Source organism: Rousettus aegyptiacus, unplaced genomic scaffold, assembly GCF_014176215.1.
Source record: "Rousettus aegyptiacus isolate mRouAeg1 unplaced genomic scaffold, mRouAeg1.p scaffold_m13_p_5, whole genome shotgun sequence".
Taxonomy (NCBI): Eukaryota; Metazoa; Chordata; class Mammalia; order Chiroptera; family Pteropodidae; genus Rousettus; species Rousettus aegyptiacus.
Genome location: NW_023416308.1, coordinates 5,012,655 through 5,039,781, shown reverse-complemented (window position 1 = coordinate 5,039,781; position 27,127 = coordinate 5,012,655). Strand labels below are relative to the sequence as shown.

Below are 27,127 nucleotides of genomic sequence, written 5' to 3'. Positions count from 1 at the left end.
GAACAAGAAATCGAGAGACTTAACAAGCTACTGAAACAGCACGGACTTCTTGGGGAGGTGAACTAGAGGGTACCCACTCCGCTGCAGAGAGAAGACCCTGCCCTTCGTGGGCTTGTGCCCCTGACGAGAGACTCCCGGGGCCGCTTGCAGGATGGGTGTGGCCTGATGCCTGCACCCCCCTCCCACCCAGCCTGGATCCTGGGGACATGGCCTGTCAGAAGCGCTATTAGTTCGCTGGTGTGGCAGAGAGCCTCCCATCCCATTCCCACCTGCACTGTCTAACAAATGTATCATAAGCTATGTTTTCTCATGTTGAACACTTTAATTCTTGCTTGAAAATGAACAAAGCCAACAATTACTAGTTGTATATAAATTTTAATCTCATCAAATGTACAGTTTCATACTTCACATGGATCTTGAGGAACCAGTGCATGCTTTCATATGAGCACTGTGAAAGACAAAAACAAAAAAAAAGCTGTCTTAGCTACCGGCCCATTCTAGAAAAGCCTTATATATGTCCAAGCTGCTCTAAACAGCGTTTCTTGTTGCGAGTCCCCCCGGGGAGGCTGTCCGCGGGTGCCCAGCCCCCTCCTCTGCATCACCCAGCTTCTCGCTGGCTCCACCTGACACCATTTCTCTCAATTACTGTACAATTAACGTATAAAATAAACTCTCCTTCCTGCGGGCCCTCCTCCTATATTCTTCCCAGCGTCAACTGCTTGGAGCTGCTCTGTGGCAGCCCACACCAGCCCACCAGCTGGAGAGCGAGCTAGCAAGAGTGCCTGGTACAGAAACGTCATTGGACCCAAGATTCCACCATAATTAACATGACATTCAGGGGAAGAGCCCCTCCTGAGGCCTTGTACTCTACTTGCATAATTTTACACAATATTTTGCTATTTTTATACTCGTTTCAGTGGGACCTGAAAAGGAAAGAAAACAGAGAACAGTGAATATCTCTAAAATGACTCACAGTCAGGCGGAGGACAGGTGGACTGGACAGGCCCGCGGCGCCCCTGCTACTTCCGAGTCTGCTCTCGGCCGCCTTCCCATGATGCGGCGTGGTTTCCACCTCTAACCTATGTGCCAGGAGTTTTGGACATGACCAAGACCAGACGGTGCCCCATTCTAGCGCTAAACCAAACAGGATGAGACTTCTGGAAGCAGATAAATGAGAGGAGAGGAGAGGCGTGCTGGTCTGGGTGCAACCGCAAGGGTTAGAAACGGAATAAAATGGGACTCTTCCAAGGGATCCCCAGCCCCGCACCCACTCTGTTCTGGAGGTGCAGCGCTGTTTCCTTAACTAGCAACTTACGTCAAACGAAAGGGAAGAAGAAATTAAAGGGCAGCTTGGCATTGATGGTTGGCCGAGCTCTGAAGCCTGCCTCTGCAGGTGCAGACACGTCCACAAAAGTAACCGCAGTGAAAATAAAAATCGTCCTTTCATTTCCTGAGTTGGTCTGAAATAAGAAGTCAGTGATGCAAGCCTTGCCGTCCAGGGTGCTGCCGGCCTAACAGCGATGGGGCGTCTTCCATTCTCTTCCCCACCCGACCCCGGTCGGTAGTTTTTACCCAGGTTGACCTAACACATCGATGTCAATCAGAATTTAATTTTCACAGGAATTTTAAAGATCAAATCGAAACAAGACTGCCACTGTGAATAAAACCATTGTCAGAGCAGTTTTTTTCTCTAAGATAATGACTGCTAAACTGTTTAAGAATCCAAATTGTTTAAATTTTAATTATCATCTTTTACAAAGTAATAAATTTCACTATCACACTTGAGTTTTATCTGGATTTGTATATTAACCTTTGCCTTTGTTTATTTATTTATTTTAAACTGATGGCACATGCTGGGGTATAAAATCTCAAATGTTCCCTTAACCTACACCTTGAAACTAAAATTAGGCCTACCTCAGGAAATGAGGATGAAATTAGATTTGCAGTTACGTTGACTATTTTAGCCTGTGGGTTCAGTAAGGATCCGTATTTAGTCCACTTCACTTCTATAACTAAAGCCACTGGGAGCTGGCAAGAATCCTGCAAAACAAAGTGCTATTAATCCACTTGAATATTACACAACCTCAAGTCAAATTTAATCTGCAGTTCAGAGTTTTAATTATAAAATGTTTCACATGTTACAAAATGTTCTGAACAAGAGAATAGAAGTTCAGATAAAAACCACTTAGAGAAAGCACATTTTAAAGTATTCAACACTCCAAAAATATTTTAGCACCTAAAGTACATTTTTCTATCCATTTCTAAAGAGCCCAGCATTACCCTGGGAGTTGTAACCTCAATACTCAACTGTGGAAACTTCAGGGCCTTACCTGCTCTAACTTCACCTACATGTTTACATCCAACTCAGAGATACATTAGGAGAGAAACTGGCATTGGGTGGAGAGGAGAAAGGATGGTATTATTAACAGAAATGAAACCTGACTGCATATCGTTTAAAATGTACTGAGAGGAAACGTGCCTTTTCGTTTATCTGTGTTCATCATTTGTCAATCAAGACGTTGCACTGGGATCGCAGGCAGAGCCTGTAAGCTGTCGAAGATGTCACCACCTCTCCGTGTAAACCGAGAGCACGGGGGCCAGGAGCTGCCCAGTCCAGGCGGGACGCTGTCTGGTCGGCCCCCAGAGACGGGTGGGTGGGCGGGCCTTGCCACCTTCCCTTTTCCTGCCTTTAGATCTCTAGCTGGCAGATGTGACAGCTGCTGAAGCTGCGTGATGGGCAGAGGGGATTCCATGGCATTCTTCTACTCTGGTGTATGTTTAAAGATGTGCCACAATAACGAGTTTTTAAAAATATATCTTTTCAGGGCATGAAAAGCTAACAGGCCTCCTAATTTTGGTGCCTGCCCAAAGGCACTGGTGGAATTGCTTAGCTTCAAACTGCCTTTTAAGACATTTGCAAGCTGAAAGATCCTTGAGACTATCCTGCTATTGGGAGGAGATACGACACGCGGCTGTTCTAATCGAGCTAAGCGGGTGCTTGCAGGGCTCCACGGACCCGGTTTCCTGGGAGGTTGGTACAAAACCGGCTCTGGGCCCTCTGAGCTCCCCGGACCAGCAAGAACACGGGCAAAGCTAACGTCTGCACTGCTGCCCTTCCCGACCTGTTTTCCCTTCTGAGGGGAAGTAATAACTGGAGGTGATTAGCTGCCAAGACTTAGCAGCTAAACAGCAGGGACTGAGAAATCACAGGTCTCTGCTGGGGACTTGGTGGGGTGGGCGGGATCAGAGCTAGTGAGCCAGTCCTCACCTCCATTGTCACCATGCTATAAATATGCTAAGCACATAATGAGAGGCCTGAAGAAACTGTGACAAGAAAAAGCTGGGCAATTAAAGGATAAAATGGAGAGCACACCTCCAGTGACGGGGGCTGGCCCACGCTCTTGACTGCTGAGACAAAAGAAAAAGGTGGGCAGAAGAATCACATGTGATCAGGAAACTATTTGCAGGATGTCGACTTCCATTAAACTCTTGGGAACTCTGGAACTGAAAGCTCTCACGAGTGGGCCACTTTTATAGACCAGGGAACAGCGGATGAGACAGCTACGGGGGTGAGAGGGCGTCTCAGTCATTTGGGACAGTCCCCGCCCTCATCTCCTATGCCGCCTCGAGGCCCCGTGTAACACCAACAGTGAGAGCGGGAATGGTCAGGATGGTGATCAGGGGTGGATCCCATTTATGGAGTGACCATTAGGCATTGTGAGTGTTAGCCCATCACCTCAACAAGCCCAGGAGGTCGATACTATAACGATCACTTCCATTTCACAGATCGAGGAAACAGGCTCAAACCCGTAAAAATCAATGGCTAAAGGCGACAGTGTTAACAAGGGGCAAAATTAGTATTCAAGACCCAGGCCCAGCGGATGACAAAGCCCAAGCTCCCCTCCAGCTCCCCACTGGGAGCGGAGCATGGAGGCAGGAGGGGCCCTAACACGTGGCCTTCACCTTCTCCCTTTACCTTCACATGGGATGCCTGGGTGACGAAGTGGACAGGCACCCAGTCCAGCACATCCTGGGCCCGGGAATTTCCAAAAGGGGCCACAAACTCTGGGAAGCCCTGGCCCCTCAGCAGGCTCTTCACCTTCTCCGCGACGAGCAGACACGTGGTCGCGCTGGTCAGCCTTCAGGGAAGGAAGAGGAGGTCAGGGGCGCGAGGCTGCTGCTCCCGCCGGCGGTGGTCACAAGCCTCGACCACACGTGTGCTCCCTCCCGCTGCTTTACTTTCTCACTCTCCAGAAGGCGGACTGTTTGAAAGAAGCCAACGGGTCTCTAACTTTGAGAATCCTGGTTGGCCAGGCAGATGAATCCAAAAGGATGTTTCCCAACTTGTGTTCCATCAGGAGGCTCTGTACGAGGAGGGTTCCGTGGCCCGACACGTGGGGAACATTGCACACCCACGTCCCTCCTGAAGCATACTGGCAGAGTAAAGGCTCTAAGTCCTACAGTAAAGGCTCTGAGAAGTCCTGCAGTAAGGAATCGTGCTTTTAACTTACTTTGGTGTTTCCCAAACATACTGACCATAGACCCACCCCTATGGACATCTTGTGCAAATATATTCCATGAAACCCCCTTTGAGAATTGCTGGTCTAAAGTGATCAGAATAACGTAAGGTATTTATTTGGTCTAACCAGAATAATGACATGATTGTCCTGGGGAGATGTAGGCGTGGGAAGTGAGTGGGTGGTGGTGTAGAGGGTGAAAGGGGAAAGAGCCAAATCTTCATTTTCCATAGTGGAAACCCAAGAAATCATTCAGAAAGACGAAATATCAAGAAATTGCATCATATGCAGGTAATTTAAAGATTTGAGGGTAAATTTAAAAATCAGCTACAAGAGTTAAGTGATTGCCTCTGGGTTGGGGCACGTGAGGGTAAGAATTGCTGTTTTTATAACAAACCATGCAGAGCTAGTTGACATTTTACATTATGTGCATGTTTGATAATAAAAAGGTAAATTAAAAACAGATCGCATTTAAGATTCCTCTCACTGGGTTTGTTATGCTGTGTACAGCACACAAAAATTCAGAAACATGGGAAGGATTCTCAGGAAAAATATTTCTGCTGTGAGCTCAAGTGCTATGCAACCTCAAAAACAACACACACAAACCCTTGAGATTTTTACTCTGCCATACTTGACTTTTAAAATGGTTGTAACAGTTTCCCTTTGAATCATGAACAAATAGTTTATGGTTCTGAGGATTAAAACTGGAGAACAAAAATTGACATCATTATAAGGTATTGTCATTATTGCGAACTATCCATTAATAATAAGCTACATTGTGGCTTTCATAGGTGTCGGCTGATGCAGAGGTTTGATTACAATGGATGGGGTAGAAATGTTTTACTTTCTGATCAACATAAACAAGTTCCAATAGAAACAACTTAACTTCCTTACCTTAGTTTACAGCCAGATTGCATATTGTAACCAAATAATACTGGGGTCCGGATGCCCTCCATTGCTAAGCAGTCTTGCTCGGCTGTGCTACGAAGAACAGTAAATTGTCCATATCGACTCATGGTCTGAATGATCCCAGACATACACAGAAAGTTAGGGACAATGACCCAGTAAGAAAGCACTTTCATTCTCAGGAGACGGTGCCACATGTGTGAACTGAGACATAAGTGAGACCCAAAAATCCCTACTCTGGGTCTTTTGACAGCTATTTCCCAGGAGAGGGTAAGAAAAAGTTCTATTTTCCCTGATTAATTGATCCTCAAAAGAAAAATCCACAGAAACTGGCCTTTTGAAATTAAGTCCAAGTTTTGAAAGGCACTAAATCTGAATCTCTATTTAAAGTGTCAAATGCAATACGTCTGTGTGTCAGCTCTTCTGTGTTAAGATTTTCATCATAACACACTGACCTCTGCCTGGGCCATGCTGTTGCACCCCTCGCCACTGGTCTCCCCCCAGCCCCACTGCTGTGTGGCCAGAACCCCCGCACCAGAGCCACCCAGGGGCAGCTCTGGCCGAGACTAGTCCCTCCTGCCTACAGGACCCTCAGCGATGGAGAAAGAGAAGTAAGGCTCCCGCATGTGGACAGGGAATCAGGGAATCGATCTTCTCCACAGAACCAAAAAGGATACCCCACGGGAGGCCGAAAGCCGGCAGCCAGTGGCAGACCCACCACGTAACCGGGGTTTCCGCTGAGAGGAACCGGCTTTGTGCTTTGCTGCAAGACAATACAGAAATGCCCCCAAACAATTCTCATTTTAATGAGGAAGTGGCATGGGGGAGGTGGGAAGGGAAATGCTTTTCATGATAAAATCTGGGATTACCAACCAATGAAAGAAAATGTCCCCCCCTACTCAGAACTATAAATATATCTCTGAGTGTAGGAGTACATCATGCTGTCAGGAACAAGCTCACATGCAAGGGAACCTCGTTCCCAAATGGAAAAGGACACACGGCCCCCAACAAACACCACATGCTCCGTGCCAGCCCTATGTGCGGTACGGGGGTTAGATGTGGGAACACTTCTAAGTTGAGATGTTTTTTCACTAACAAGCTAGGATTTCTTTTTATTTGACAATTAGGTACTTGTACAAAATTGACCAACCTTACCTGAATAAAATGAATTTCAAACGTTTGCTGAAGTGGAACCACTGCATTGCTGATTGTCCCCAGGAGGACAGACAGATGAGCTTTTGCTATCTCACCTGCATCTGTATATGTCAGGCTGTACTTTACCTAAAAACAAAATAATACTCCACATGTATCTGTTCCCATTACATTTCTGTAGCTATATCAATAACTCAAATGAAACACACATGGGAGGAAATTCTTTTCCCATTTCTCTCCTTCTTGGCGCTCTTCTCTCCCGTCCAGCTGGGTCGCAGGGGGTGTTTGCTATTCCAGCATCACCACAGCTGACAGACGGGCTCATCTGGGCCTCTCTGTGCCCAATTAGGTCTGGTCTGGGCAGGATAAAATCAATCTATCTCTGCAGAGGAAATATGTTAAAACAATAGCAACAACAAATTTCGATGTATTCTTGTAAAGTCACTAGGTTTGTGAAAAAAAATCACACATGATTATTTCAGAGACAAAGAGGCATCCTCTGACAGGTGAGCATTAAAGGCAGGCAGAAGGCCAAGTCAAGAAAAGCAGGACCACAGCGTGGGCCAGAACTCCCTTCGGAGGGAGTCCAGTTAACACCCCGACAATGAAACTTGAGTCTGCCACAAATACCGAGCTTTCGAGGCCAAATTTGGCACTTACCTCCAGAACGACCTTCGTGCAGACTTTAACAGCCCCGGCCTCGACCAGAGCCGGCCTCAACATGTCAGTGCCTTCCAGTCGTGTTAGACTTTTATTGAGAGACTGAATGACGATAGACTGAACAGTGATAGGGACCTGCAAAGTAAAGTTCTGGGTTACTGAAGACATGCTGCAAGAGATGAATGGCTGAAAACAAACAAAACATTTGAAACAAACGTCCACTGATACACTGCCAAGTAGGGAAAAGCCTGGTATAGAATGACAGGCATACTATAATGCCACATTTGCAAAAAGACAGATATTTACATGTAAATGCATATGTACATTTACATAGAAAATACCTGATACAACCAAAACTTTAAAAGTGGTTACCTCTGAAAATGTATGTTCACACAAAAACCCGTACGTGAATGGTTGAAGCAGCATTCACAACAGCCCAAACCGAAAACCACCCGAATGCCCATCAGCTGATGAATGGATAAAATGAAAGGTGGTACCTCCATATGAAAGAATATTGCTCATCCATAACAAGGAATAAAGGACTGATAAATGCTACAATACGACATAGATGACTCTCGAACACATTATGCTAAGTGACAGAAGCCAAACACAAAAGGTCACATATTATATGATTCCGTTTACAGAAAATGTCCAGAACAGGCAAATCTACAGGGACAGAAAGGATGGTACCAGTGGTTTCCAGGGGCTGGGGGAGGGGGGAGGAGGGTGCTGTAGAAGAACGAAGAGTGACTGCTACTGAGCACAGGCTCTTTTTTCAGATAAAAATGTTCTGGAATTAAATAATGGAGATGGTTCGCAGACCCACGGGAGTCCACAAAAAACCACTGAATTGTATGCTTTAAAATGGTGAGTTTTACGGTATGTGAATTAGATCTTACACATACATGTACACACACACACACACCTCTATCCCACCATCAAACACATATAAACTCTCATCTTCTAAACACAGCTCCTATTCATAAACACACTTGCTCTGAACACACACGCACATTCTCCACACAGTCCCATGGTACAGCCTCCTGAACCCCCACACCTTCCCTGAGTATACACTTGACCCGATTTATACACAACCTCTACACGCACACACGCGCACGCGCACACAGACAGACACACACACACACACACAGAGCGGTGTGACCATGGGTAAGAGCGAAGACAAGTATTTTAAGCAGAGTCAGGAAGCCCTGTGCTGTTAAAGGACATTTTTCACTATGGCCATCACCAGCAGACTGACAAAGCAGCAAGCGATTCTTTAAACGGCTTCAACCCCTAGCTGGGCCTCTGCATACTGTACAACAAATCTGACAACTGTTCTAAATGTCAACTCTTATTAATCACTGTTTAAGGAGGAAACTAACATATCTAGCTGTCCATATTGTTTTGAACTTTGGCCTCAATCATGTATCATGCTGTTTATAATTCAAAATTAGTAAGTATTTAAGCTGTTATTTTTATAGATAAGTAGATCTCATATGTCTGCAACCATGACCAAGAAGACCTGCAACTGTGCTTATAAGTCAAGCCTCTCAAATAAGAACATGCCGTGGCTCAGAAGCAAAGATGTCACATGTGACAAAGTGGCAGAAGGGTAACACCAATCACTACCAGGCCACACCAATGGGTTTCAGAGTTCCGTAGGGAGTCTCACGCTAAGAGTGAATTAGCTCTTAAGCGAAAGTCATCAAGACAACTGTGGATCCCTTTATCTGAACATGCTGATCCCTCATTCGGCAACGGCACTGGGCTCCACAAAAGGGCTCACTATTCTATACCAGCCTCCGGTGGTGCCATTCCCATGGTGTGTGGGTATGGCTGGCAGAAACCGAACGGTCCCGTTTAGACAAGCTTTGGAAAGAGCGATGGAAAGTGGCAAGGGCTGCACTCGTCTATCGACACCCACTGAACAGTCACAAGAATGAAAATGGTGGAGTTGTCCTGGTTTCCTGACTGTGCCATACGATCGTACCCCATCCCCTAACTTCCCACTGGCAAAAAACCAAAGCATCCTTAACTGTGGAACTATAAGGCCACAAATTAATTTTTCACTGATGGTTCCACAGATATTGACAATGATTCCAGGTAATTATAATGGGCTTCACTTAATGGGGAGACTGGATCCAACTTTTGTATTCCTGATCCTCTAACAGACCTTGGAAGTTGCTTTTAAAAAAAAATGTAAGCAAATCTCTGATATTAGATGACACACTTGTTTCAGAGCACATGCTTTAATGTCACGCAGATCCGAGTTGAAAGCCCCAGCCGCTGCCTCCTGCCTGCCTGGCCAAAAGACGCAATGAGAATGTGCTTGCAGCTTGTAATCAAGGCCTGACTGACACACAGCACAGCTAGTCCAGTGTCATGGCTGAGAATAAGGTACCTGGGGCCAGAGAGCCTGGATTCCTGTCCTAGCTCTGCTACGTCCCTGCCGGATAGTCTCAGGCAAGCAACTCATCTATGATTCATGCAGCAGAGTGACAATTACAGGACCTTCTTCTAGGACTGCTGAGATTACTGAAGGACTGCAGGCATGGCCAGCACCTGGACGCTGCATGGTCCCCAGTCTGTGCCTTTCTGTAACATGCCGTTATTTCTCGTAATAGTCTTCTATTTGATTGAACCCATCCGCTAGTCGTTCATTCACCTAACACATAACCCGCTGGGTGCCCAGAACGTACCAGGCGGCGCCCTAGTACCAAGAATATAGCATGGACTGGGCCGCTGCTCCCACGGATAGTTCAAACTTTGAATGGTAGAATCAAAGCACTTTCTAGTGGAATTTGAGAGCTACTCTGTAATACGAATTTCTGACTGGGTTCCTGGGAGCTGTAGGGCTCCTCAGAGGGACCAAAGAGGGCAGAGATGGGGAGGCGGCGCAGGTAGAGGGCACCTGGCCCCCACCCCTGCTGCAATCAGGGGCTTCAGAGTCAATCCACGTGCACACCAGGGAGAGTTCTGCTTCAGATCTCATTTGAAGAAACCCTGTAACTAAACAAGTTGGAAAACACCTTCGCATGTGAGGGAATCCAGGCCCACACACAGTAGTGTGAAGTTGAAAGCCAAATGACTATTTCCTTCAAATATCTACCTCCAACACATTTGTGTCTAGAGACTTAACAAAATCAATTACAGTAGGCATCACTGTCCTGAGTGCTCCCTGTGTGCCAGACACTGCACAGAGCACCTCGTGAGCTTCAAAGCTGACCATCTGCTTGACAGCCGGGGAGACTGAGACGTGTGTTATACAAGAAAGCAATGGCGAAGCTGAGTTTTGGACAAGGCCAACCAATCCCACAGTTCTTTGGGAGATGATAAGAGGCTATCATCACCTGTACTCACAGGCAGGCATAGGGCATGGACCCAAGAATAAGAGGGAGCCACGTTCCTTGTCTCGACGTATCCACAGGAAGACATGGGCCCCCTCACCACGGCCTGACACAGCCCCTGAGCTGCGGGCAATCAGGCCTTGACAACCCACCCACGACTCAACCCGAGGCTTCGCTGAGAGCACCCACATGCCACACAGGTGTGCACATTCACCGGGCAAAACGTCTTGCCTTCCACACTAGACAGACGGCGCCCGGGAGCAGGCCAGCAATCCTGACAAGGGCCCAAGAAGGTATCGGGGTGCTCTGAAAGCACAGAAGGCGATCATGCCAATTTGTGATTACAAAAGGGTCATCTATTAAGGAGTTTCCTTGCTTCATTTCTGATTGCTTTTTGACATGTTTTTGTTTTGGGCAGCAAGGCTCCCTTCTAATCATACATGTATTCACTTCAAAAGGCTTGAAAATAAGGTAGTGTATTATACACCAATGTTCCATTAAGAAATATTCTTACCTCTGTTATTGAATCAGGCACCTAGACAAAAAGAAACAATAAATTTTGTTAAAAAGTACAACAAAAAGAAGCGTTTTTACTGCTTTTTCAGACCGTATGTTAGGCGGCATATTCATCTTGTTAAAGACTTCACAAAGAGGAAAGTGGTCTTCTGACTCGAGACCTGCCATCTACACGTTTGCATCTCTGCCATAACCAAAGGGGCCACTCTACATCTTCCTTCCAGATCCACCTCCTTCAGATCAGAAGCTGCCCGCTTCAGTGTGCTCATTGGGTCCTTCCCACATGGTCATCAGTGACACGGCACCGTGGGGAAGATAAGGTGCTATCCTTCCAGTCATTCTCCTTGCACCTGTGTTCCCTGGGACACCATCGCACCCAGGGCATTCCCACGGCCTCTGGCGTGGCTTCCTGCCTCTAGCCCGAGCCCCTTGAGGCCGAGCCCCGGCCGCCCCGCCACAGCCGGAGCTCTTCCTTCACTCCAGTTGGTCTCCCTCAGCCTCACTCGCGTCTCTAATCACAAGGCAGCCACCCGATTAGGCCAATGGGAGGCTGCGGGAGAGAGGTGAGTAGACAGGCGTTTGGGAGGCCTGTGGCCCGCACGCCTGCGGGGCTACCTCAGCCACCTCCAGAAAACGGAGAAGTCAAACCCGCTGGAAGAATGCACAGGCCTAGATGGCTGACTTATGAGAAGAGGGGGGAAGGGAGGGGAGGGGAAAAGGTTAAACTTGACTCTGAAAACTGAAGCCCACATGGGCACTGGTGCCATGGCCACCACCCCTACCCCCAACCCCCCTAAAAAAGGAAATCAGGAGAGCAGGGCTTTCATAATAATAATAATAATACGGTTTGTAATCACTGAAAAATATCTTCTCCCCTGTGACCCTCCATGTCATCCACCAAGTGAAGCCAGTGGCCCATTTATTCAGTTCTGGCTTTGGTCACTACAACCAGGAAGAAAAGGGCCTCCGTCCCCTTCTCCGACATCCTGGCTTTTCCTGGTTGTACATTTCATCTGCCAACCAGAAAGTGGATTTTCTATTCTTCTATGGCCTGTTTCTCAGAGAGATATCTTTTTGGTGCTAATATGATTATTTTTATCACACATTAAGATGATTTTGTAAGTACTAAAGTTTTTGGTTATTAATAAAGTTTTTTATTCAGGGGACAGACATTAATGAATGAAAGAAACAAGAAAAAATGAGTGAAGGCAAAATATGAGCTAATGATATAAATTATTTTAAGCGATTTTCTCAGTATCTTCAGTATGAGTATACCAAAGAACTGAAGAAAAATTTAAATTTGAGTGTCATTCATATACTGAAATTATTCTAAATTGTCATATTTTAAGGGTACAAAGAACAGAAAACAAACTTAATGAATCAGTTTCACTTCAAAATAATTCTTACCCTCAAAATTTTAGGGCTGCTGTAATAAGCCATGCTCAGGGCTTCGATTTCTTCACACTGTTCTACATTTATCCTTCTGGTGCACTTAACAGCTTGGTTCACCAAAAATGCTGGAAATCATAACATTCCCAAGGAGAAAAAAGAAGAGAGAAAAGAAAATTTTCTACTGTCCAACGGTAACTAAAAAATTGTAGTCTAAGGAAAACCACTAAATAAGTTATGACAGATATACAACACGTTCAGAATCGGGTTTAAAAATTATTTTTCAAATAGGTAATACATTCACATGATTCAAAATTCAAAGGGCACAAAAAGGTATTGAGAGACGTCTTCCTCCAACACTTGTCATCCCCCGCCCCAGCTACGACCAGTTCACTTCCCCAGAGATAATCGACATCAAGTTTCTTGTGTATCTTTCTGGAAACATTCTATGCAAATAAATGTGTGTGTGTGTATATATATATATGTGTGTGTGTGTGTGCATATATATATATATACACATACACATATATTTATGTATTCAGTACTTCTTTCCTCTTTTGGAAACAAATGCACAATATATTTCCTGCCTTTTGTTTTTTTCCACTGGACAATTGCTCTTGTAGTTCAGCCCATCTCAGTACCTGAAGAGCTCCCTCCTCCCTTTTTAAGGAATAACCAGTTCCCCATGAGCGGACTTTTAAGCTGCCTCTAGCTTTCCTGTCACAAACAGTGCTACAATCTATTATTTTGCATGTGGGCCAGAGTTCCTATGGATCAACTCCTAGAAGTAGAACAGCTGGGTCAGAGGGCAACCTCGTTTGCAGTTTTCATGAACGTTGTTAAACAGACATTGCACCGACCTGTAGCCCCCCAGCTATGTAGCTGAGTGCCTGCTTCTGCACAATCCATTCCATGGAAATGGTACCTCAGTTTGGTTTTAAGTTACACTGTTCCTACTGTGAACTCGGTTAAGCATCTTTTCAACAGAATACATTTTCCTTCATGTATCAAATGATGCTTCATTAAGCTACAAGCTATCATCCATTACTTGGCTAGCTTCTTCACAGTGAGGCTGGTGTACACGTGGGAGAGCCAGGCCTGGCGTCTTCCCTTGCTGAAAGGATTACTCCACAGATCCTGAGAGGAGAAGCAGGACCCACGGGAGGCAGGCACGTGGGTGACACCCCTGCTCCACCACCACCCAAGTGAGCCTCAGCAAGAACCTGAACATTTCTCAGTCTCCTCATCTAAATGACAATAACCCCACCTTAGAGGCACTTAACAGCATACCCAGCACACAGTAAGTGCTTAATAAATGCTAGCTACTGACAAACTTGAGCTCCAGTGAAGAAAGAACTTTCCGGCAACATGAACTGTTAAACAATTGAGTGGGCTGGTTTCAGACTGTGCGTCCCGTCACTGCAAGTGGCAGGAAAGATTCCGGCACAGGTGGGACCCTGAACTCCATAACCTTCGAGGCCTCTTTCAACTCCAAGACTCCCTGTTTCTAGTTGCGAAACATGTTTCGTTATAACTACTATAAACTTAAACTAAGAGCAAACTCTGTTTATAGGAAGAAAACTGCCCACTCTCTTACCTGCAGGGTTATTATCACTGCACAGCGATGACGTAAGGGGAGAAGGAAATCTCAAAAATGAATCTGAAGTCTGCAGAGGAACCCCATACTGCAAACAGAACCACCAAGAGCTGTTAGTGATGTTAGGCAGTCATTCGACACTTATTAGACACCTACTATGCGCCAGGCAGCAGCGCAGGTGCCAGGAACACAGTGAGGAACAAAAATCAGACGTGGTTCCCGCCGCGTGGGGCTTCCATCCAGCTGGCCCGCCCTTCTCCTTTAAGGATGTGTGTTTCTGTGTGCATGTTACTGTATTTGCAGGACATTTTATGAAAGAATTCCTCCGGAGGGGTACAGAAGAAGCTGACCTAGGTATCGGCCTCTGTAGATAGGAGCTCGGTGCTCAGGGACAGGGGTGAGAGAGGCAATTATTTTTCACTTATAATAATTATTTAAATAACGGATACATACACTGTACTGGTTAAAATCATAACATAGATCTATGTTTTCTTTCCCAAAAGCAAACCCCATGAAATTTTCCCCTAATATACAAAATATGTAACTACTGAGCATAGAGCTAATTTTCTTGAGTTTGAAAGTATCTAAGTGCCCTGGTCCCAGCAAGGCTTTGGGGAAGCAAGCTCTCTCCTTCCCTGGAGCTGGAGTGTAAACTCCTGTGATCTTTCCAGAGGGCACTCTGGTATCGACACTTTCAATTTCCCCTCATTTTGACCTAGTTGACCCATTTATGGGAACATATCCCAAGGATTTAATCAGATGAATATGTATGTATCTATAAGAATGTTCAATGTATATTACTTATAATAGAAAAAACTGAAAACAAATGCCTGTTAAAAGCAAAACAGCTCAAAAATAATCGATGACACATACACAGAAGGAAAACTTTGTGTCAGTAAAATGGAGCTCCAATACTAGCTCTGACAAGATACTTTCCCATACTGAAGATGTCTCATTACTTAAATGGGGACAATAACGTGTCCCTCCCTGAGCTGTGTGAGGCTCCGCATGGTGCCTGGCACATGGAAAATGCTCAAGAAATGGTAACTTTTATATTGACATGGGAAGATGCATAAGACTTATCACTGAATAGAAAAGGAAGTTTATAGAACAATGTGAATAGCTTTGTTCTATAAATCCCACTCTGTAACAGTACTAGGTGCATACAGATGCATCTCAGATCAGGAGCACACACCAATCTCTCACCAGTGATGTGCAGTGGGCATTTTAACGGAAACGGGGGTCTTTGCATTTCTATTTATGTACCCGTGGACTTTTAACTTCTAGAACTAGCATATGTTGCTTTTACACTTCTCTTTTAAAAAGATGCTTCTGAAAATTTTGAAGTTCAGTCAAAGTTAATGAATATCACACTTAAGGTTTAATAATGAATAGATAAAAATAGCACACATCTTCCCCAAGTCTGTATAACTAAATACAACTTTGAGAAGAGGACCAAGAAGAAGACCAGTTCACTCTGTGTTCCCAGCAGCACGCCTCCAGTACTTTGCTGCATCATTTGAGGTGCAGGAAAACAAAGAATTCTGCAGAGATAAATGCAAGCTTACCAAGGAATAAACGACTTTAAATCTTATGTTAGGATTCAACTATTCAATTTTAATTTTCATGATCTTTGGTGAATAGGCACAAATATTAAGGTTTTGTTGTTGTTGTTGTTGTTGTTGTTGTTTTTGGTGTATACTATGAATTCTATGTCTTAGGTAGCCAATTTTACTGGAAATAAACTGAAAATTTAACTTACAAGAACAGGATATTTGCAACGGGATGAGCAGACTTAGGTTTTTGACTCACCTCATATTTAGAAGTATTTGGAGTATCTGATTCAGTTGTGAAAGAAACATCTGATTCTGCATTCCATGAAAAACCATCAGATGATTTTATCAATTTATCAAAATTGTCTTCATCGGGCACTTCTGGATTAATAAAGGATAACGCAGGTTTATCTGTTTTTAGGAAGAGAATCTTTGATCAGTATCAAAGATATTATATTATGTATAGCATATAAAATACTTTGAAACAGTTTTCAGGAGCAGTAAGGCTGACATGAAAAAAACAAAGTGTCTATATATTTACTACCCCCAAGATTTCTTGAATCTGATTAAATAAACGGGAGCCTCAGAATTGGCCTATTTCTCTACCAGTGTGGAAGCAATGGCTTCCAAAGCCTACAGGTAAACAGCACAACGGGAGACATAATAATCAGTCTCTTTCTCCACCCATGGAATGAGGAGTCAGCTGCATAAACCCCGAAGGGGAAGATCTCTCCAGATGGCTGTGGGAATGAAGGATGCTGATTGGGCTCTCACACAGCCACCTCTGAAGCTATATGCTGTGTATGGAAGAGGGAGAAGAAGGCAGCAACTGGGCATGTTCACTGGGCTGGTGTTATGTCAGAGAGTGTGACGATGATTGACCAGTCATGACTTCAGATTAAAATTCACAGAGCATTCACCTAAGTTTTCATTTGCAAAGAGATAAAAGCAAAATATGAAGACATTCTGAAAAAATGATGAAGCTTAATTGATAAAACCATAAATGTGCCTCTGATCTTTGAAATCTTGATAACATTTTACATTTATGCGTGCTTTGGATCTAGACACCTATCCGAGCCAAATGCTCAGATAAAAATAAAGATCCTGTTTTCATGCAAATATTCTAAGTAAAAATAAAAGAGAAAAAAGGAAATTGAAACCAAAGCTGACCCTGATTCTCAACCATTAAACCAGGAGGAAATAAAGCAAAAAAAAAAAAAAAAAAAATACCATGTACATTTAAATAAATCTAGATTCCTATGTAATTCTACATATCATAACCACCTTTGAAATAGAGTATGAAGCTTCAAAAGACAACTACACAAGCACAATTACTTCTAAAAAGAATGTGCATGCCCACAGGCTATGAAGTTACTTGCAGCTGTCTGTGAAACGGCCTCAGAAGATACATACGCCCTAGCCAAACCACAGAGTGACTCCTTTAAATATAAGTAAATGGGACATTTTTCCATAAAGAACTTTTAAAAGAAAAAATTTCAGAGCTTCACAAAGCATATCACTATCAAATACTTACAGTTTGTAATATGAATGCAGAAAATAGACGGATTGATCTGGTCAACAAGTTTAAATATTCTCTGAGGTGGGTTTGCTGTAAAATTCAATGAATAGATGGCTGCTTTTTGGCTACAAAACTGACTATCACCCCTGAAAATTAGAAAAATAATAATACAAAGTTTAAAGCACAAACACACAATCTTAGTCAAGATTATTTTAAAATAGTCAGATGCTTGTACTATATTAACTACATGGAGGATATTTATGAAAGTGTAGTGTTAGAACTGAATCCATTTTTATTTAGTTTATTCAGTGTTAAAATATTTGGCATTTGAAACTTTTTCCTCTAACAGGGAAAATATTAGGACAAGGAGAACAACCTTCAAGGAAATCTTGGCAAATGTGGAATATAGATCAGGGTATAATTTTTATGTAAATGAACCTTGTAAACTGACAGAATCAATTCTGTAACATTTTACACAACTTCAGATTGTTTATAATAAGTAACCAGGAAGCAACAAATATTCCTTGTCTTTAGAATAAAGCCGTCTTAAAAGAATTGTGAAAATGAGAATATGTGAAATTATCTGGACGTTTTGGTGCTTAGAAGTTATGGTACAGTCAAGACTTCGACCATTCTCGGCCTTGACAAAGCCTAATCAATTTGATAGGATCATAAATATGGTGTGGAGATAGAACTGGAACAAAAATGGGATCATATTCCACATACTACTTTGAGGCCTTTTCTCACTTACTATATATGGCCCAATATTTCCACATCATCAAATACGCTTTGGCAATGTTATACTAAATAATGTCATTGTACACCAACCTATTAAGATACTCCAATATTTTTTTAACCAATCCTCTACTGTTGGTCTAGGCCGTTTCTAATCTCCCTTGACTATATATAACGCTATAATGACATCCTTGTGCACACATCTTTATGAACGTCTCCAGTTATTTCCTTAGGCTGTATCCCCTTAAGTAGAACTGCTGGGTCAAAAGGTAGGTGCGTTATTTAAGGTTTCTCAGACATACATACTACTGGACTGCCCTCCAGAAAGGCAAGATGCATCGTCACCAACACTATAATGTATCAAGAGTGCTATTTCCCAGTACTCTTGCCAAATTGGATGTTACCTAAATTATAAATACTCTTTGTCAATATCATGGGCAAAAACCTGTTACCTTATTATTTTAATTTAAATTTTCTCATTTACTGGAAAGGTGAAACGTGTTTCCACGTGATTATTGCTCACTGGTACTTCTTCAGTTCGTTGCTTGTTCACATCTATTGACTATTTTTTAAAATTAGAATGTTTAATTTTTTAATTAGAATGTCTTGTCATTAAATTGTGAGAATCCATACTGAAGAATCTCCTTTGAGTGTCATGTGTCATATTTTTTCCCAGTTTGTTACCTTTCAATTTTATGGTGTTTTCTGTCAGATAGAAATTTTAGTTCTTTTTTTACAATCATATTCTTTCTTCCTTTAATTGAGGTATAACTTTTTTTTTTTTAATTTGTCATTCTTTTATAGTTTGTCTGAGGATTTATGATTAAAAGACATTCCCTAATCCAAGTATAACAACTTTCATCTACATTTTTCATTCATTCATTAATTTTTTAAAATATTTCACTTTTCAATCTATTGGTAATTTGCTTTGGTTTCATGCTACGAAGCAGGAATCCAATGTTTTTTTGTTTTTCAATAGTTACTCATCCTACGTCATTTACTGTGTACAAAATCGGTACTCACAATTGATTTTTGGCCTTTCTGTTCTCTCCCACTGACTTACCTACTGATCCGTCATGAATCAATACTCGTTATTTTCATTATTGTTGTGTTACATGTTTGAAATTTGGTAGTTTGCTCTTCTTATTCAATAACTTCTTGGCTGTTCTCATCTGTTTGTTCTTCCAGATGAATTTTAGAATCATTTTAACACATCATCCCTCTCCCATCTGACTGGAATTACATTTATAAATTCTTATAAATTAATTGAAATGTTTATGTAATGAGTCTCTCCATCCCAACATAGAATATCTCTCCATTTATTCAAATGTTCTGTCGCTATATTTTGAAGTTTTCATATAAATTCTGAATAGTTAAATTCATTCCTAATTATATGTTATGTTTCTACTGGTGTCATGAATAGAATCCATTTCCATTGTATTTTTTTGCATGGTTATTGCTGAAGTATAAGGAAGCTACTCATTTATTTTATAACAGGCCACTTTTCCAAATAGCCTGTATATCAGTTGTTATCATGGGCATAAAGAATATTTTTTGGGAAAAAAAAAAACAAACAGTAAGTAGTATTTATGAGAAAAGATCCAGCACTGAAAAATTTACTAGTCCTACTGGGCCTGAAAAAATGAGTAGGAATCAGAGAAGAAATAGGGGGCTAATCTAACTGCAAAAACAGCATTGGCCAAGGATGGGTAATATTACTGATGTTGCTTGGAAAACACTGAGTACCAAAGCTGGGCTGGGTGGAGGATCTGAGATGGGTCAGTAGGAAACAGGTCTGAAAGAGGTTGAGGATGGATCTGAATCCAGGCTAAGGAGTCTGCACTTAATGTTAAGTTTCTGAAGGTTTTTCATCAAGTAAGTGACAAGATGTGCGCTTATAAAGTAAAGGGAGTAAGAATGGACAAACACAAGGGCCTCCATGAAGGAAGACTCAGCAGAATGAGCTGAGTCTGACAGGTCTGACAGCTCTCTCATCCTCTAAATCAGAATCAGTATCAGATCTGTATATTTCTCTGTAATCCCACTGTCACAGCCTTAGGGGTGGTGATACCTATTAATCCCCACCTGCAATAGCTTTTTACTTGGCTCCCTGCCACCAGGCTTGGCTCCTGTGACCCATCCTCCATGCTGCTGCAGAATTTCATAAGATGGGAATCTGATCCCCTCACTCCCCAGCTCCCTGCAGAATCCAAGACAAACACCTCAGCATACACACAAGGCTCCTCGGGATCTGGGGACCCCACCACCTCCCCACACTCGCCTGGCTCCACCCTCCTACAGCCACAGTGAGTTACCTGCAGTTAAGCCGAAAGGCCATATTCCTTCACTCCCAGGGCTCTGCCATGCGGCTCGCTTGCCTTGAATGCCCTTCCCCTGATTCCATGCTGACCAACTTCTACTTTCCCTCAGCACCCAGCTCAGATCATCTTTTCTAGAAAGCCTTCCCAAGAGCAACTGTTTGGGTTAGATGCCACTCCTCTGAGTTCTCCTAGCGCCTGGTGCAGAAACTGCCATCTATTCACCTGTCTCCCTTACTCAACGAGCTCTTTGAAGGGAGGACTGTGTCTAACTCATCTTCATGTCCCTGGTGCTGGCAACAGGAGGTGCTCAAGAAAGACATGGTGAGGTGTGAAAGAGAGCCTAGGGATGAGAAGGCGAGGCAGAGGCAGGAGTCAGCGCAGCCTCCAGGTTTCTGGCATGGGTGTCTGCCTGTAAGAACAACGGTACGGAAAGTCAAAAGGCAATTCTAGAGGGTCAGTTGGGGTGGAAGGCAGAAAGTCAGTCACCTGTTCGACTCATTTTTAATGAGGGCCAACTACGTGGCAGGAGCTGTGCTAGGCACTGGGAGTGCATGCTATATAAAAGAGATAAGTCTTCCTACTCTCATGAAGCTTACATCTCATGGGAAACACAGGGATTAATCCAATAGTCTTAACGATTAATTTACATTTATTAGATGACAGGATTAGCTGTTGACAGTTAAGCAAATGTAAATAAGCCTTTTATGAATTGGAATCTACATCACGAGCACACTCAATTAATTAGGAGTATTAGTTTTGATTTCATTATTTCTACACTTCATATTTAGGAGAAAGTCACAAGCAAAACTAACTCAAAAAAAAATGCTGAGGTCCTTTCCTGAGGGCACTATGGATTTGGCTCTAACTTCTAAACATAGTAATGCCCATTCATTTATAAACTGTCTACAGCTGCTTTTGCTCAACAATGGTAGAGTTGACTTTGCAACAGAGACCACATGGCCTGCAAAGTTGAAAGTACTTTTTCTACTTCATAGAAAAAGCTTGTTGACCCCCACTAAAGTCTATATCTAAAATTACAGTATTGACTAATAAAAAAAGAATCGACATTCTTAATAATGATCTTGAATTGGAACAGAAATCTCACTCTCAGGCTCCTGGTACTTACTAAGTCAGAAAAGTAGGACCATTTTCAACAAAAACTAAACCATGTTACAGTCCAGGTAGCCAGAAAAAATAATCTGACTACATCTCATTCTCCAAGCACTTTTGCAATATCAGAAGTTGATTCAATTTCCCATTAGTCAATAAAATAGGTTCTCATGGGAAAAATACACTGCACTTCCAAAAAGCATTCTATCTATCCAGTATCAGCTGCTACAACTTGCTACAAGGTTAAATTTAAATTAGCTACCTCTGAATAGATTGGGCTCACCCTGAAGAAATTAACCTCTTTAAGTGCTGTTTTGTCAAAAAGCATTGAAATCTGAATTATGAGAAACAGATCATTCAGAAGAGATTATTCCTTTCCCTTGTAACCATGGGAATGTCATTTTCCATTATTCTATACAATGTGAACCGTGAGAATTCCTGCTAGATTTACATATACAAAGCTTTCCTGACTATCTATTTAAATTTTTGTTACAAGTACTATGTCCACAACAAAAGCTGTAAAACTAAACTGCAACTTTCACCCTCCCTATAAATAAAACTAATTCACTGATACAAAAACATGACACATGATGCGTTTACACATCAAAGAGAAATGTAATTCAGTCTCTGAAACAGAGGTTTTTGTTATGCTGTTTTTAAAAAGTATACTCTTTTGCTTACACTATCATCTGGCTGGTTGCAAATAAGGGATGGATATTCTTCTATATACTGGTTTGGACAGCATGGCTTCTGAATGATGCAAAATTCAGGAAATCAAGTTTGGGTTTTTAAGCATGGAGGAGTTTCTGTCCTGAAATTTGATAATCTCAGTGCAAATTTTATCAAAACTGCATGTGTCACAAACTTACGTGACGACTGGAATTGAGCAAGCAGAAAAGACACTGAAATCCGTGGAGCTGCAATCGGGGTCACAACAGCAGTTGACGTCACACTGTGCTGGAGACAGGTCACACACACACAGAGCAGCAACTACAGAAATGAGAGGTGGGATGCAGAGAATCACGATCAGCAGGTAGTGACTGCCCCCTACCACTGCGATGTACCCAATATCCTTTCATACAAAAGGTCCGTTTGATTTTTTCCTATTGCACTTTGGGGGAAATTTGTGAAGTGAAAATCAGTATGAGCACTCCTCAATCCGGGATTACCTCAAAGTGGCTAATCCTCTGATCTATTTGGAAAGTCGTTTGTGCTCTACCTACAGACTCTGACTAGGCAAGCTGTCAAACCTAGACATCTGTGTTGGCGCAAAAACTTTCCAGGTGATGCTGATAACTAAAACAGGTTTAAGAACCAGGATGCCTGACCACAAGAACCACCAGTTTCACATTGCAGATTCCCAAATTCCTCCTCTGGAGATTCTGATTCAGAGGAAGGGCCCACTTAAGGCCACCAGGAATCAAGATTCTCAGTCTTGTACCTCTCCCCAGATGTCACCTGCAGCTTTGAAGCTGAGCCCGCATTAACAAACTATGAGTATATAAGAATAAAATTGACTCAGGTGCTTTGTACTTGGGGTCCTAGAAATATCTTCGATAATTTAAGACAATAAAGCATGGGGAGGGTTAGAAATCTCCCCATTCAGCAACTTTTCATTTTTAATGATAACTATCTGGATTTTTAATTCCCCATTTTATTCTGTCAAAAAGGAGGGAAAATCGTTTTAAAGAAATAGCAGATCGTGAGAATGATAAACACTGAACTCATGGTAGTAATTAGTGCTGGGTAGAAAGGAATAAATCAATGCTTCAATCTTACCTGTAATGTTTCTTTTATCAAAAAAAAGAATTTCATGCAAAAACAAAACAAAACAAAAAACGATCTCAAGTAAATGCTGGTAGAGAGTCCATACAACATTCTTATTGCATGTACGAATTATTTCACAATAAAAATGAAATACAGCTCAAAAAAGGTACAATAACATATTCTGGAAAAAAAGTGTATTAGAAGAGGAAGGTTTTGTCAATAAATATACAATCCTTTCTTAGTCTGAGACACAAAAGTTTTTCCCCTTAAGTTTACATGCTTAAGTTCCCTTCTTTATATGTTTAAAATTACAATCTTGATTTGTTTACAAAAACTTGAAAGTCTTATAGGTAGCTATAAGATTACCAAGGACAAAACAATAGTGTCTAATAACTCCACTTAGAAAAAAAGGTCTCTATCCAGGATATAAGTGTACCTAATTGACCAAGTGTCTATTAAGCACTCACAGGGTGTAAGTAGCACTCAGCTGCTCTTCTACCCCTCTTAACATCTACATGCCTGGCATATAGAGCAGGGAATTACTAATGAACAGAGTTCAGATTCACAATGAAATTTATCATTCTTCTCTTCCACCTGTAACCCATTCTGTAAATGGTTGTCCAGTTATCTGCTCAGAATAGCTTCTTGCTCTAGCATGTACCAGGGGTGTGACCTATAAAATCAGACAATTAATTCACCTATCTAAAAAATAGGGATAACCCGCATCGCAGGGTTGTTATTAAACGAGACACATCACAGATGAAATGCTGACACAGTGCCTGGTACAAGTAAGCGGGTCTAAATAGAGGCCTTTTTAAAAAGATGAAATGTGGTCTATGGCAATGCTATCGTGAACGTGCTCGATCTCATCTGATCTCGGAAGCTAAAGCAGGGTTGGGACTGGTTAGTACTTGGTTGGGAGACCACCTAAGAATACCAGGTGCTATAGGCATAAAAAAATAAATAAAAAAGAGATGAAGTGCAAATTCATCTCCCATCCTGGAAAAACAGCCCTGAACACATGCCTTAATAATGATGGTTCAAGAACATTTGATTTGGGGGAGAAAGTTCATTAATAGATGGAATACTTGTAAGGATAAAAGATAACCCAGTCCAAAAATATTAGAGAATTTCAAGCATTGAATACTCCGCTGTATTGTCCCAATTTATCATTGACTTAACTTTCGTATTAATTCCTCAAATCAAGTTTCAATATAAAACATTTTGGTTTTTATATATTGAAATAGCAAATATATTTCTGTACTTTTTCTTATAGGCTACTTTAAGTTTATAAAGGGAGCCCTTTGGAGAAATAATGGTTCAGTAACTGAAGTTATGTCCTAGAATTCAGGATGTCAGCCAATGATGACTTTTCTATTTACTAATACTAAACCTTATTTAATTAAGAAAAAAAAATCCTTTTCTCTTAAGAAGGGATAAAAAATATTGCCCATCTATTGGGGTTACAGTCAGAGGACTTAAAAGTTTTTTTCAAGATTTCAAACCCCTTTGAGAAACTGCTCACTGCTATAAACCCTCACCCCCCAAAAATGCATATTCACAAAATTTTGCACTCAATCTAGGGATCACAGACATCCCCTGAACTCATCCATGTCAAAGCAGCTTATAAAAGTCAATAAATTTGTAACTCCAGAATTAAATCACTTTCTGAGAAATATCTTAATTATCTCTAAAGATTAATCCTAAGAAGTGAGCATAACCCCTCACCTCATAACTTCCTACCTCCAATTCAACAGGAGGAGTCCTGGGTTTTCATAATTCAAGTCAACAGACCAGGGCCTTGACCTAGTCACATTTAGTAAGCTAAACGTTTAGGGTCTGTTTTTGATAAGCGAAAAGTTCGGTGTACCCTATGCATTTAGTCTCCACAACTGTCTAGAAACTTTAGATTTAATTTCATCTTTGGCTGCAAAACTGCAAAGACCCATTCATTATCACCTTTAGCATTAATGCTGTCCGACCACCTCAAGTACTTTCAAAGATGTCATACTGTCCCTCTTAAGCTCTGAGCCTCGGTTTTTTCATTAATATGACAAGGATAATATCTACCTCCAATGGTTGTTGAGAGAAATAATGCCTATGGAACACTTAGCAATGCTTGCACAAAGTAAATGTGCAATAAACGTTAACCATCATTATTATTACATCCTCACCCGGGCTACCCCCTCCAGGATGGATCACTGTAAATTCCCAGGAATTGACACTTGGTACCCACCGTCAGTGACCGGGGAGGGTCTGGGACCGGAGGAGGGCCCGGGGATCCTGGGGATATTGGGGGGTTTAGGAGATAAGGCAGGTCGGAAAGTCATTGGGGCTGTCTCCGTGGAGTTGAGGGCCTCCGTCGTCACTGCCACGGTGGTCCCGGCCTGGGCGCTCACGGAAGCCCAGCACGCCAGAAGCACCAGCAAGAGCGGCGGGAGGACCCCCACGCCCATTGCCCAGCCGCGCCCCGGCGGCCAGCAGCAGGACGGCGCGTTGCTAGGCAACCGTGGCGGCTAGGCGCGGGGCATTATGGGAAGTGTCCCGCAAGGCCACGCGAGACTGCAGGGGCGGGGCGAGGCGCGTCACGAGGGGCGGGGCCGAGGGGCGGGACGAGGGCGGTGTGAGGGCGGTGTGAGGGCGGTGGGGGCGCGATGGTTACGTATCTGTTTTGCGGTTCCCAAGCCGACTGCGGGGCTTGTTTATAAAAAGCAGATTTCCAGGTTGTAACTCAGGGAATTCTGACTCGGTAAGTTTAGGGCAGGGTCCAGGAATCAATATTGTCAACACAGGGTCCAGGGATCAACATTTTCAACATGACGCAACGAGCGGGGGACCGAAATTTGGGAACCTCCCTCCTAACGCTACTAAATAAGGTTTTCTAAAGGAGCGCAGAGCTGACATTACCATCCTTTACCATTACCGCTGAATTTTCTCTGCCCCACACTCTGTGAACAGTTGCTTTGCCTTCTTTGTTTTAGATGTATCGCGGGAGGTCGCCAGACTTCTTCTCTTCACCGTATTGTGATAAGGGAGACAAATGAACACTTACTTTTTTACAAGCAAAAAACATCGACAAAAATTAAGTAGAATGATTTTTAAGTATTAAAAGGAAAAAAGAAAGCCAATCTACTGTAACTCTACAAAATGACATGACGGCTGCAAGACTTGAGGGAGCCGAGCCCCTCCATTCTAAACTGGCTTGTGTATGGAGAGTCTCCAGGCCAGGGGTTAAATCTCTTCCGAGATTTAATATCTTTACGAGTCAGAAGTAAAGATCAAAATACTTAAATATATCATGGTATTTATTCAAGAAACACATTTTCCAATTCAGAAGAATGCCCAAACAATATATATACCTGGTTCGTTAAATTTATGTAGCAAAGCTAAATCATTAAAGTGACTTCTTAGCACCTGTCTGTGGCATTCCAAAGTGTATAAAATTATAATTTGATCAAACGTGTAATACAGATATTCCAATTTTTTTTTTTTTACACAAACAATTGCTTTAACATGTGACAAATTCTGGACCACTTTTAATAACTAATGTAATGCTTCCCTTTTTTTAAAAAAAACAAAACACTATTTTCCAAACCTTCACCTCATAACTTCTAAACTAACATCATTATTGTTGTTTGAAACCTTCTCTTTACTTCGAGGTATTTTCTTTTCTATTCCTTAATATTTGTGAATCACTCTGTCCTATTTTCTGTTTTGAAATTGTAGGCCATTGGATTAAATTTTGATAAAGGGCCCTTCAGTTCTGACATTTTCATCTTTATGCTGTATGGGTTAGGAAATAATCTCACCACCCCTTTTGTCCAATCTCAAACATTTGGTAGGTGGCCTCCAAGTAATATTGCAACAGCTTACAAAATCGAAATGAGGATTGAATCACCTCACATCCAATTTTGCAAACCTTGGGAACACTGAAACTTTTCATTTCACAGATGACCCATTTCTGCCAGGATTTTCATCTTTCAACCAAGATAATCCTTTCTCCCTTCTCCCCTGTCCTTGGTCGTTTCCCCCATTAGA

General features: G+C 42.4%; 2 protein-coding genes and 1 pseudogene across 6 annotated transcripts in view; 2 read left to right on the top strand and 1 right to left on the bottom strand.

Annotated features, from left to right (window-relative positions):
- The window catches only part of HVCN1 (hydrogen voltage gated channel 1), a 32,634-nt gene extending 30,849 nt beyond the window's left edge, over nucleotides 1-1,785 (top strand). For both annotated transcript variants that reach the window (XM_016149687.2, XM_016149686.2), the window contains exon 8: nucleotides 1-1,785. In XM_016149687.2, coding sequence (XP_016005173.2) covers nucleotides 1-66 — 66 coding nt within the window. In that variant the 3' untranslated portion in view covers nucleotides 67-1,785.
- TCTN1 (tectonic family member 1) lies at nucleotides 356-25,592 on the bottom strand. Of its 4 annotated transcripts, none has more exons than XR_004950888.1 (15): nucleotides 25,326-25,592; nucleotides 22,192-22,312; nucleotides 17,172-17,302; nucleotides 15,897-16,048; nucleotides 14,085-14,172; nucleotides 12,506-12,615; nucleotides 11,097-11,117; nucleotides 7,236-7,370; nucleotides 6,579-6,704; nucleotides 6,101-6,186; nucleotides 5,412-5,552; nucleotides 3,977-4,139; nucleotides 1,915-2,040; nucleotides 974-1,460; nucleotides 356-448 (listed from the first exon to the last, which is right to left on the bottom strand). XR_004950888.1 is itself a non-coding variant. In XM_016149682.2 (15 exons), the coding sequence occupies exons 1-14, from the start codon at nucleotides 25,543-25,545 to the stop codon at nucleotides 1,317-1,319; spliced, it is 1,764 nt and encodes a 587-aa protein (XP_016005168.2). In that variant the 5' UTR covers nucleotides 25,546-25,592; the 3' UTR covers nucleotides 360-1,157; nucleotide 1,316. The 4 variants fall into 4 exon arrangements, 3 of the variants coding, with proteins under 3 accessions (XP_016005168.2, XP_016005169.2, XP_016005167.2); XM_016149682.2 differs by having other exon boundaries at nucleotides 360-1,157; nucleotides 1,316-1,460; XM_016149683.2 differs by having other exon boundaries at nucleotides 360-923; nucleotides 1,316-1,460.
- On the top strand, nucleotides 23,922-24,041 carry LOC118603676 (annotated as a pseudogene).
- Nucleotides 25,593-27,127: the final 1,535 nt, after the last annotated feature.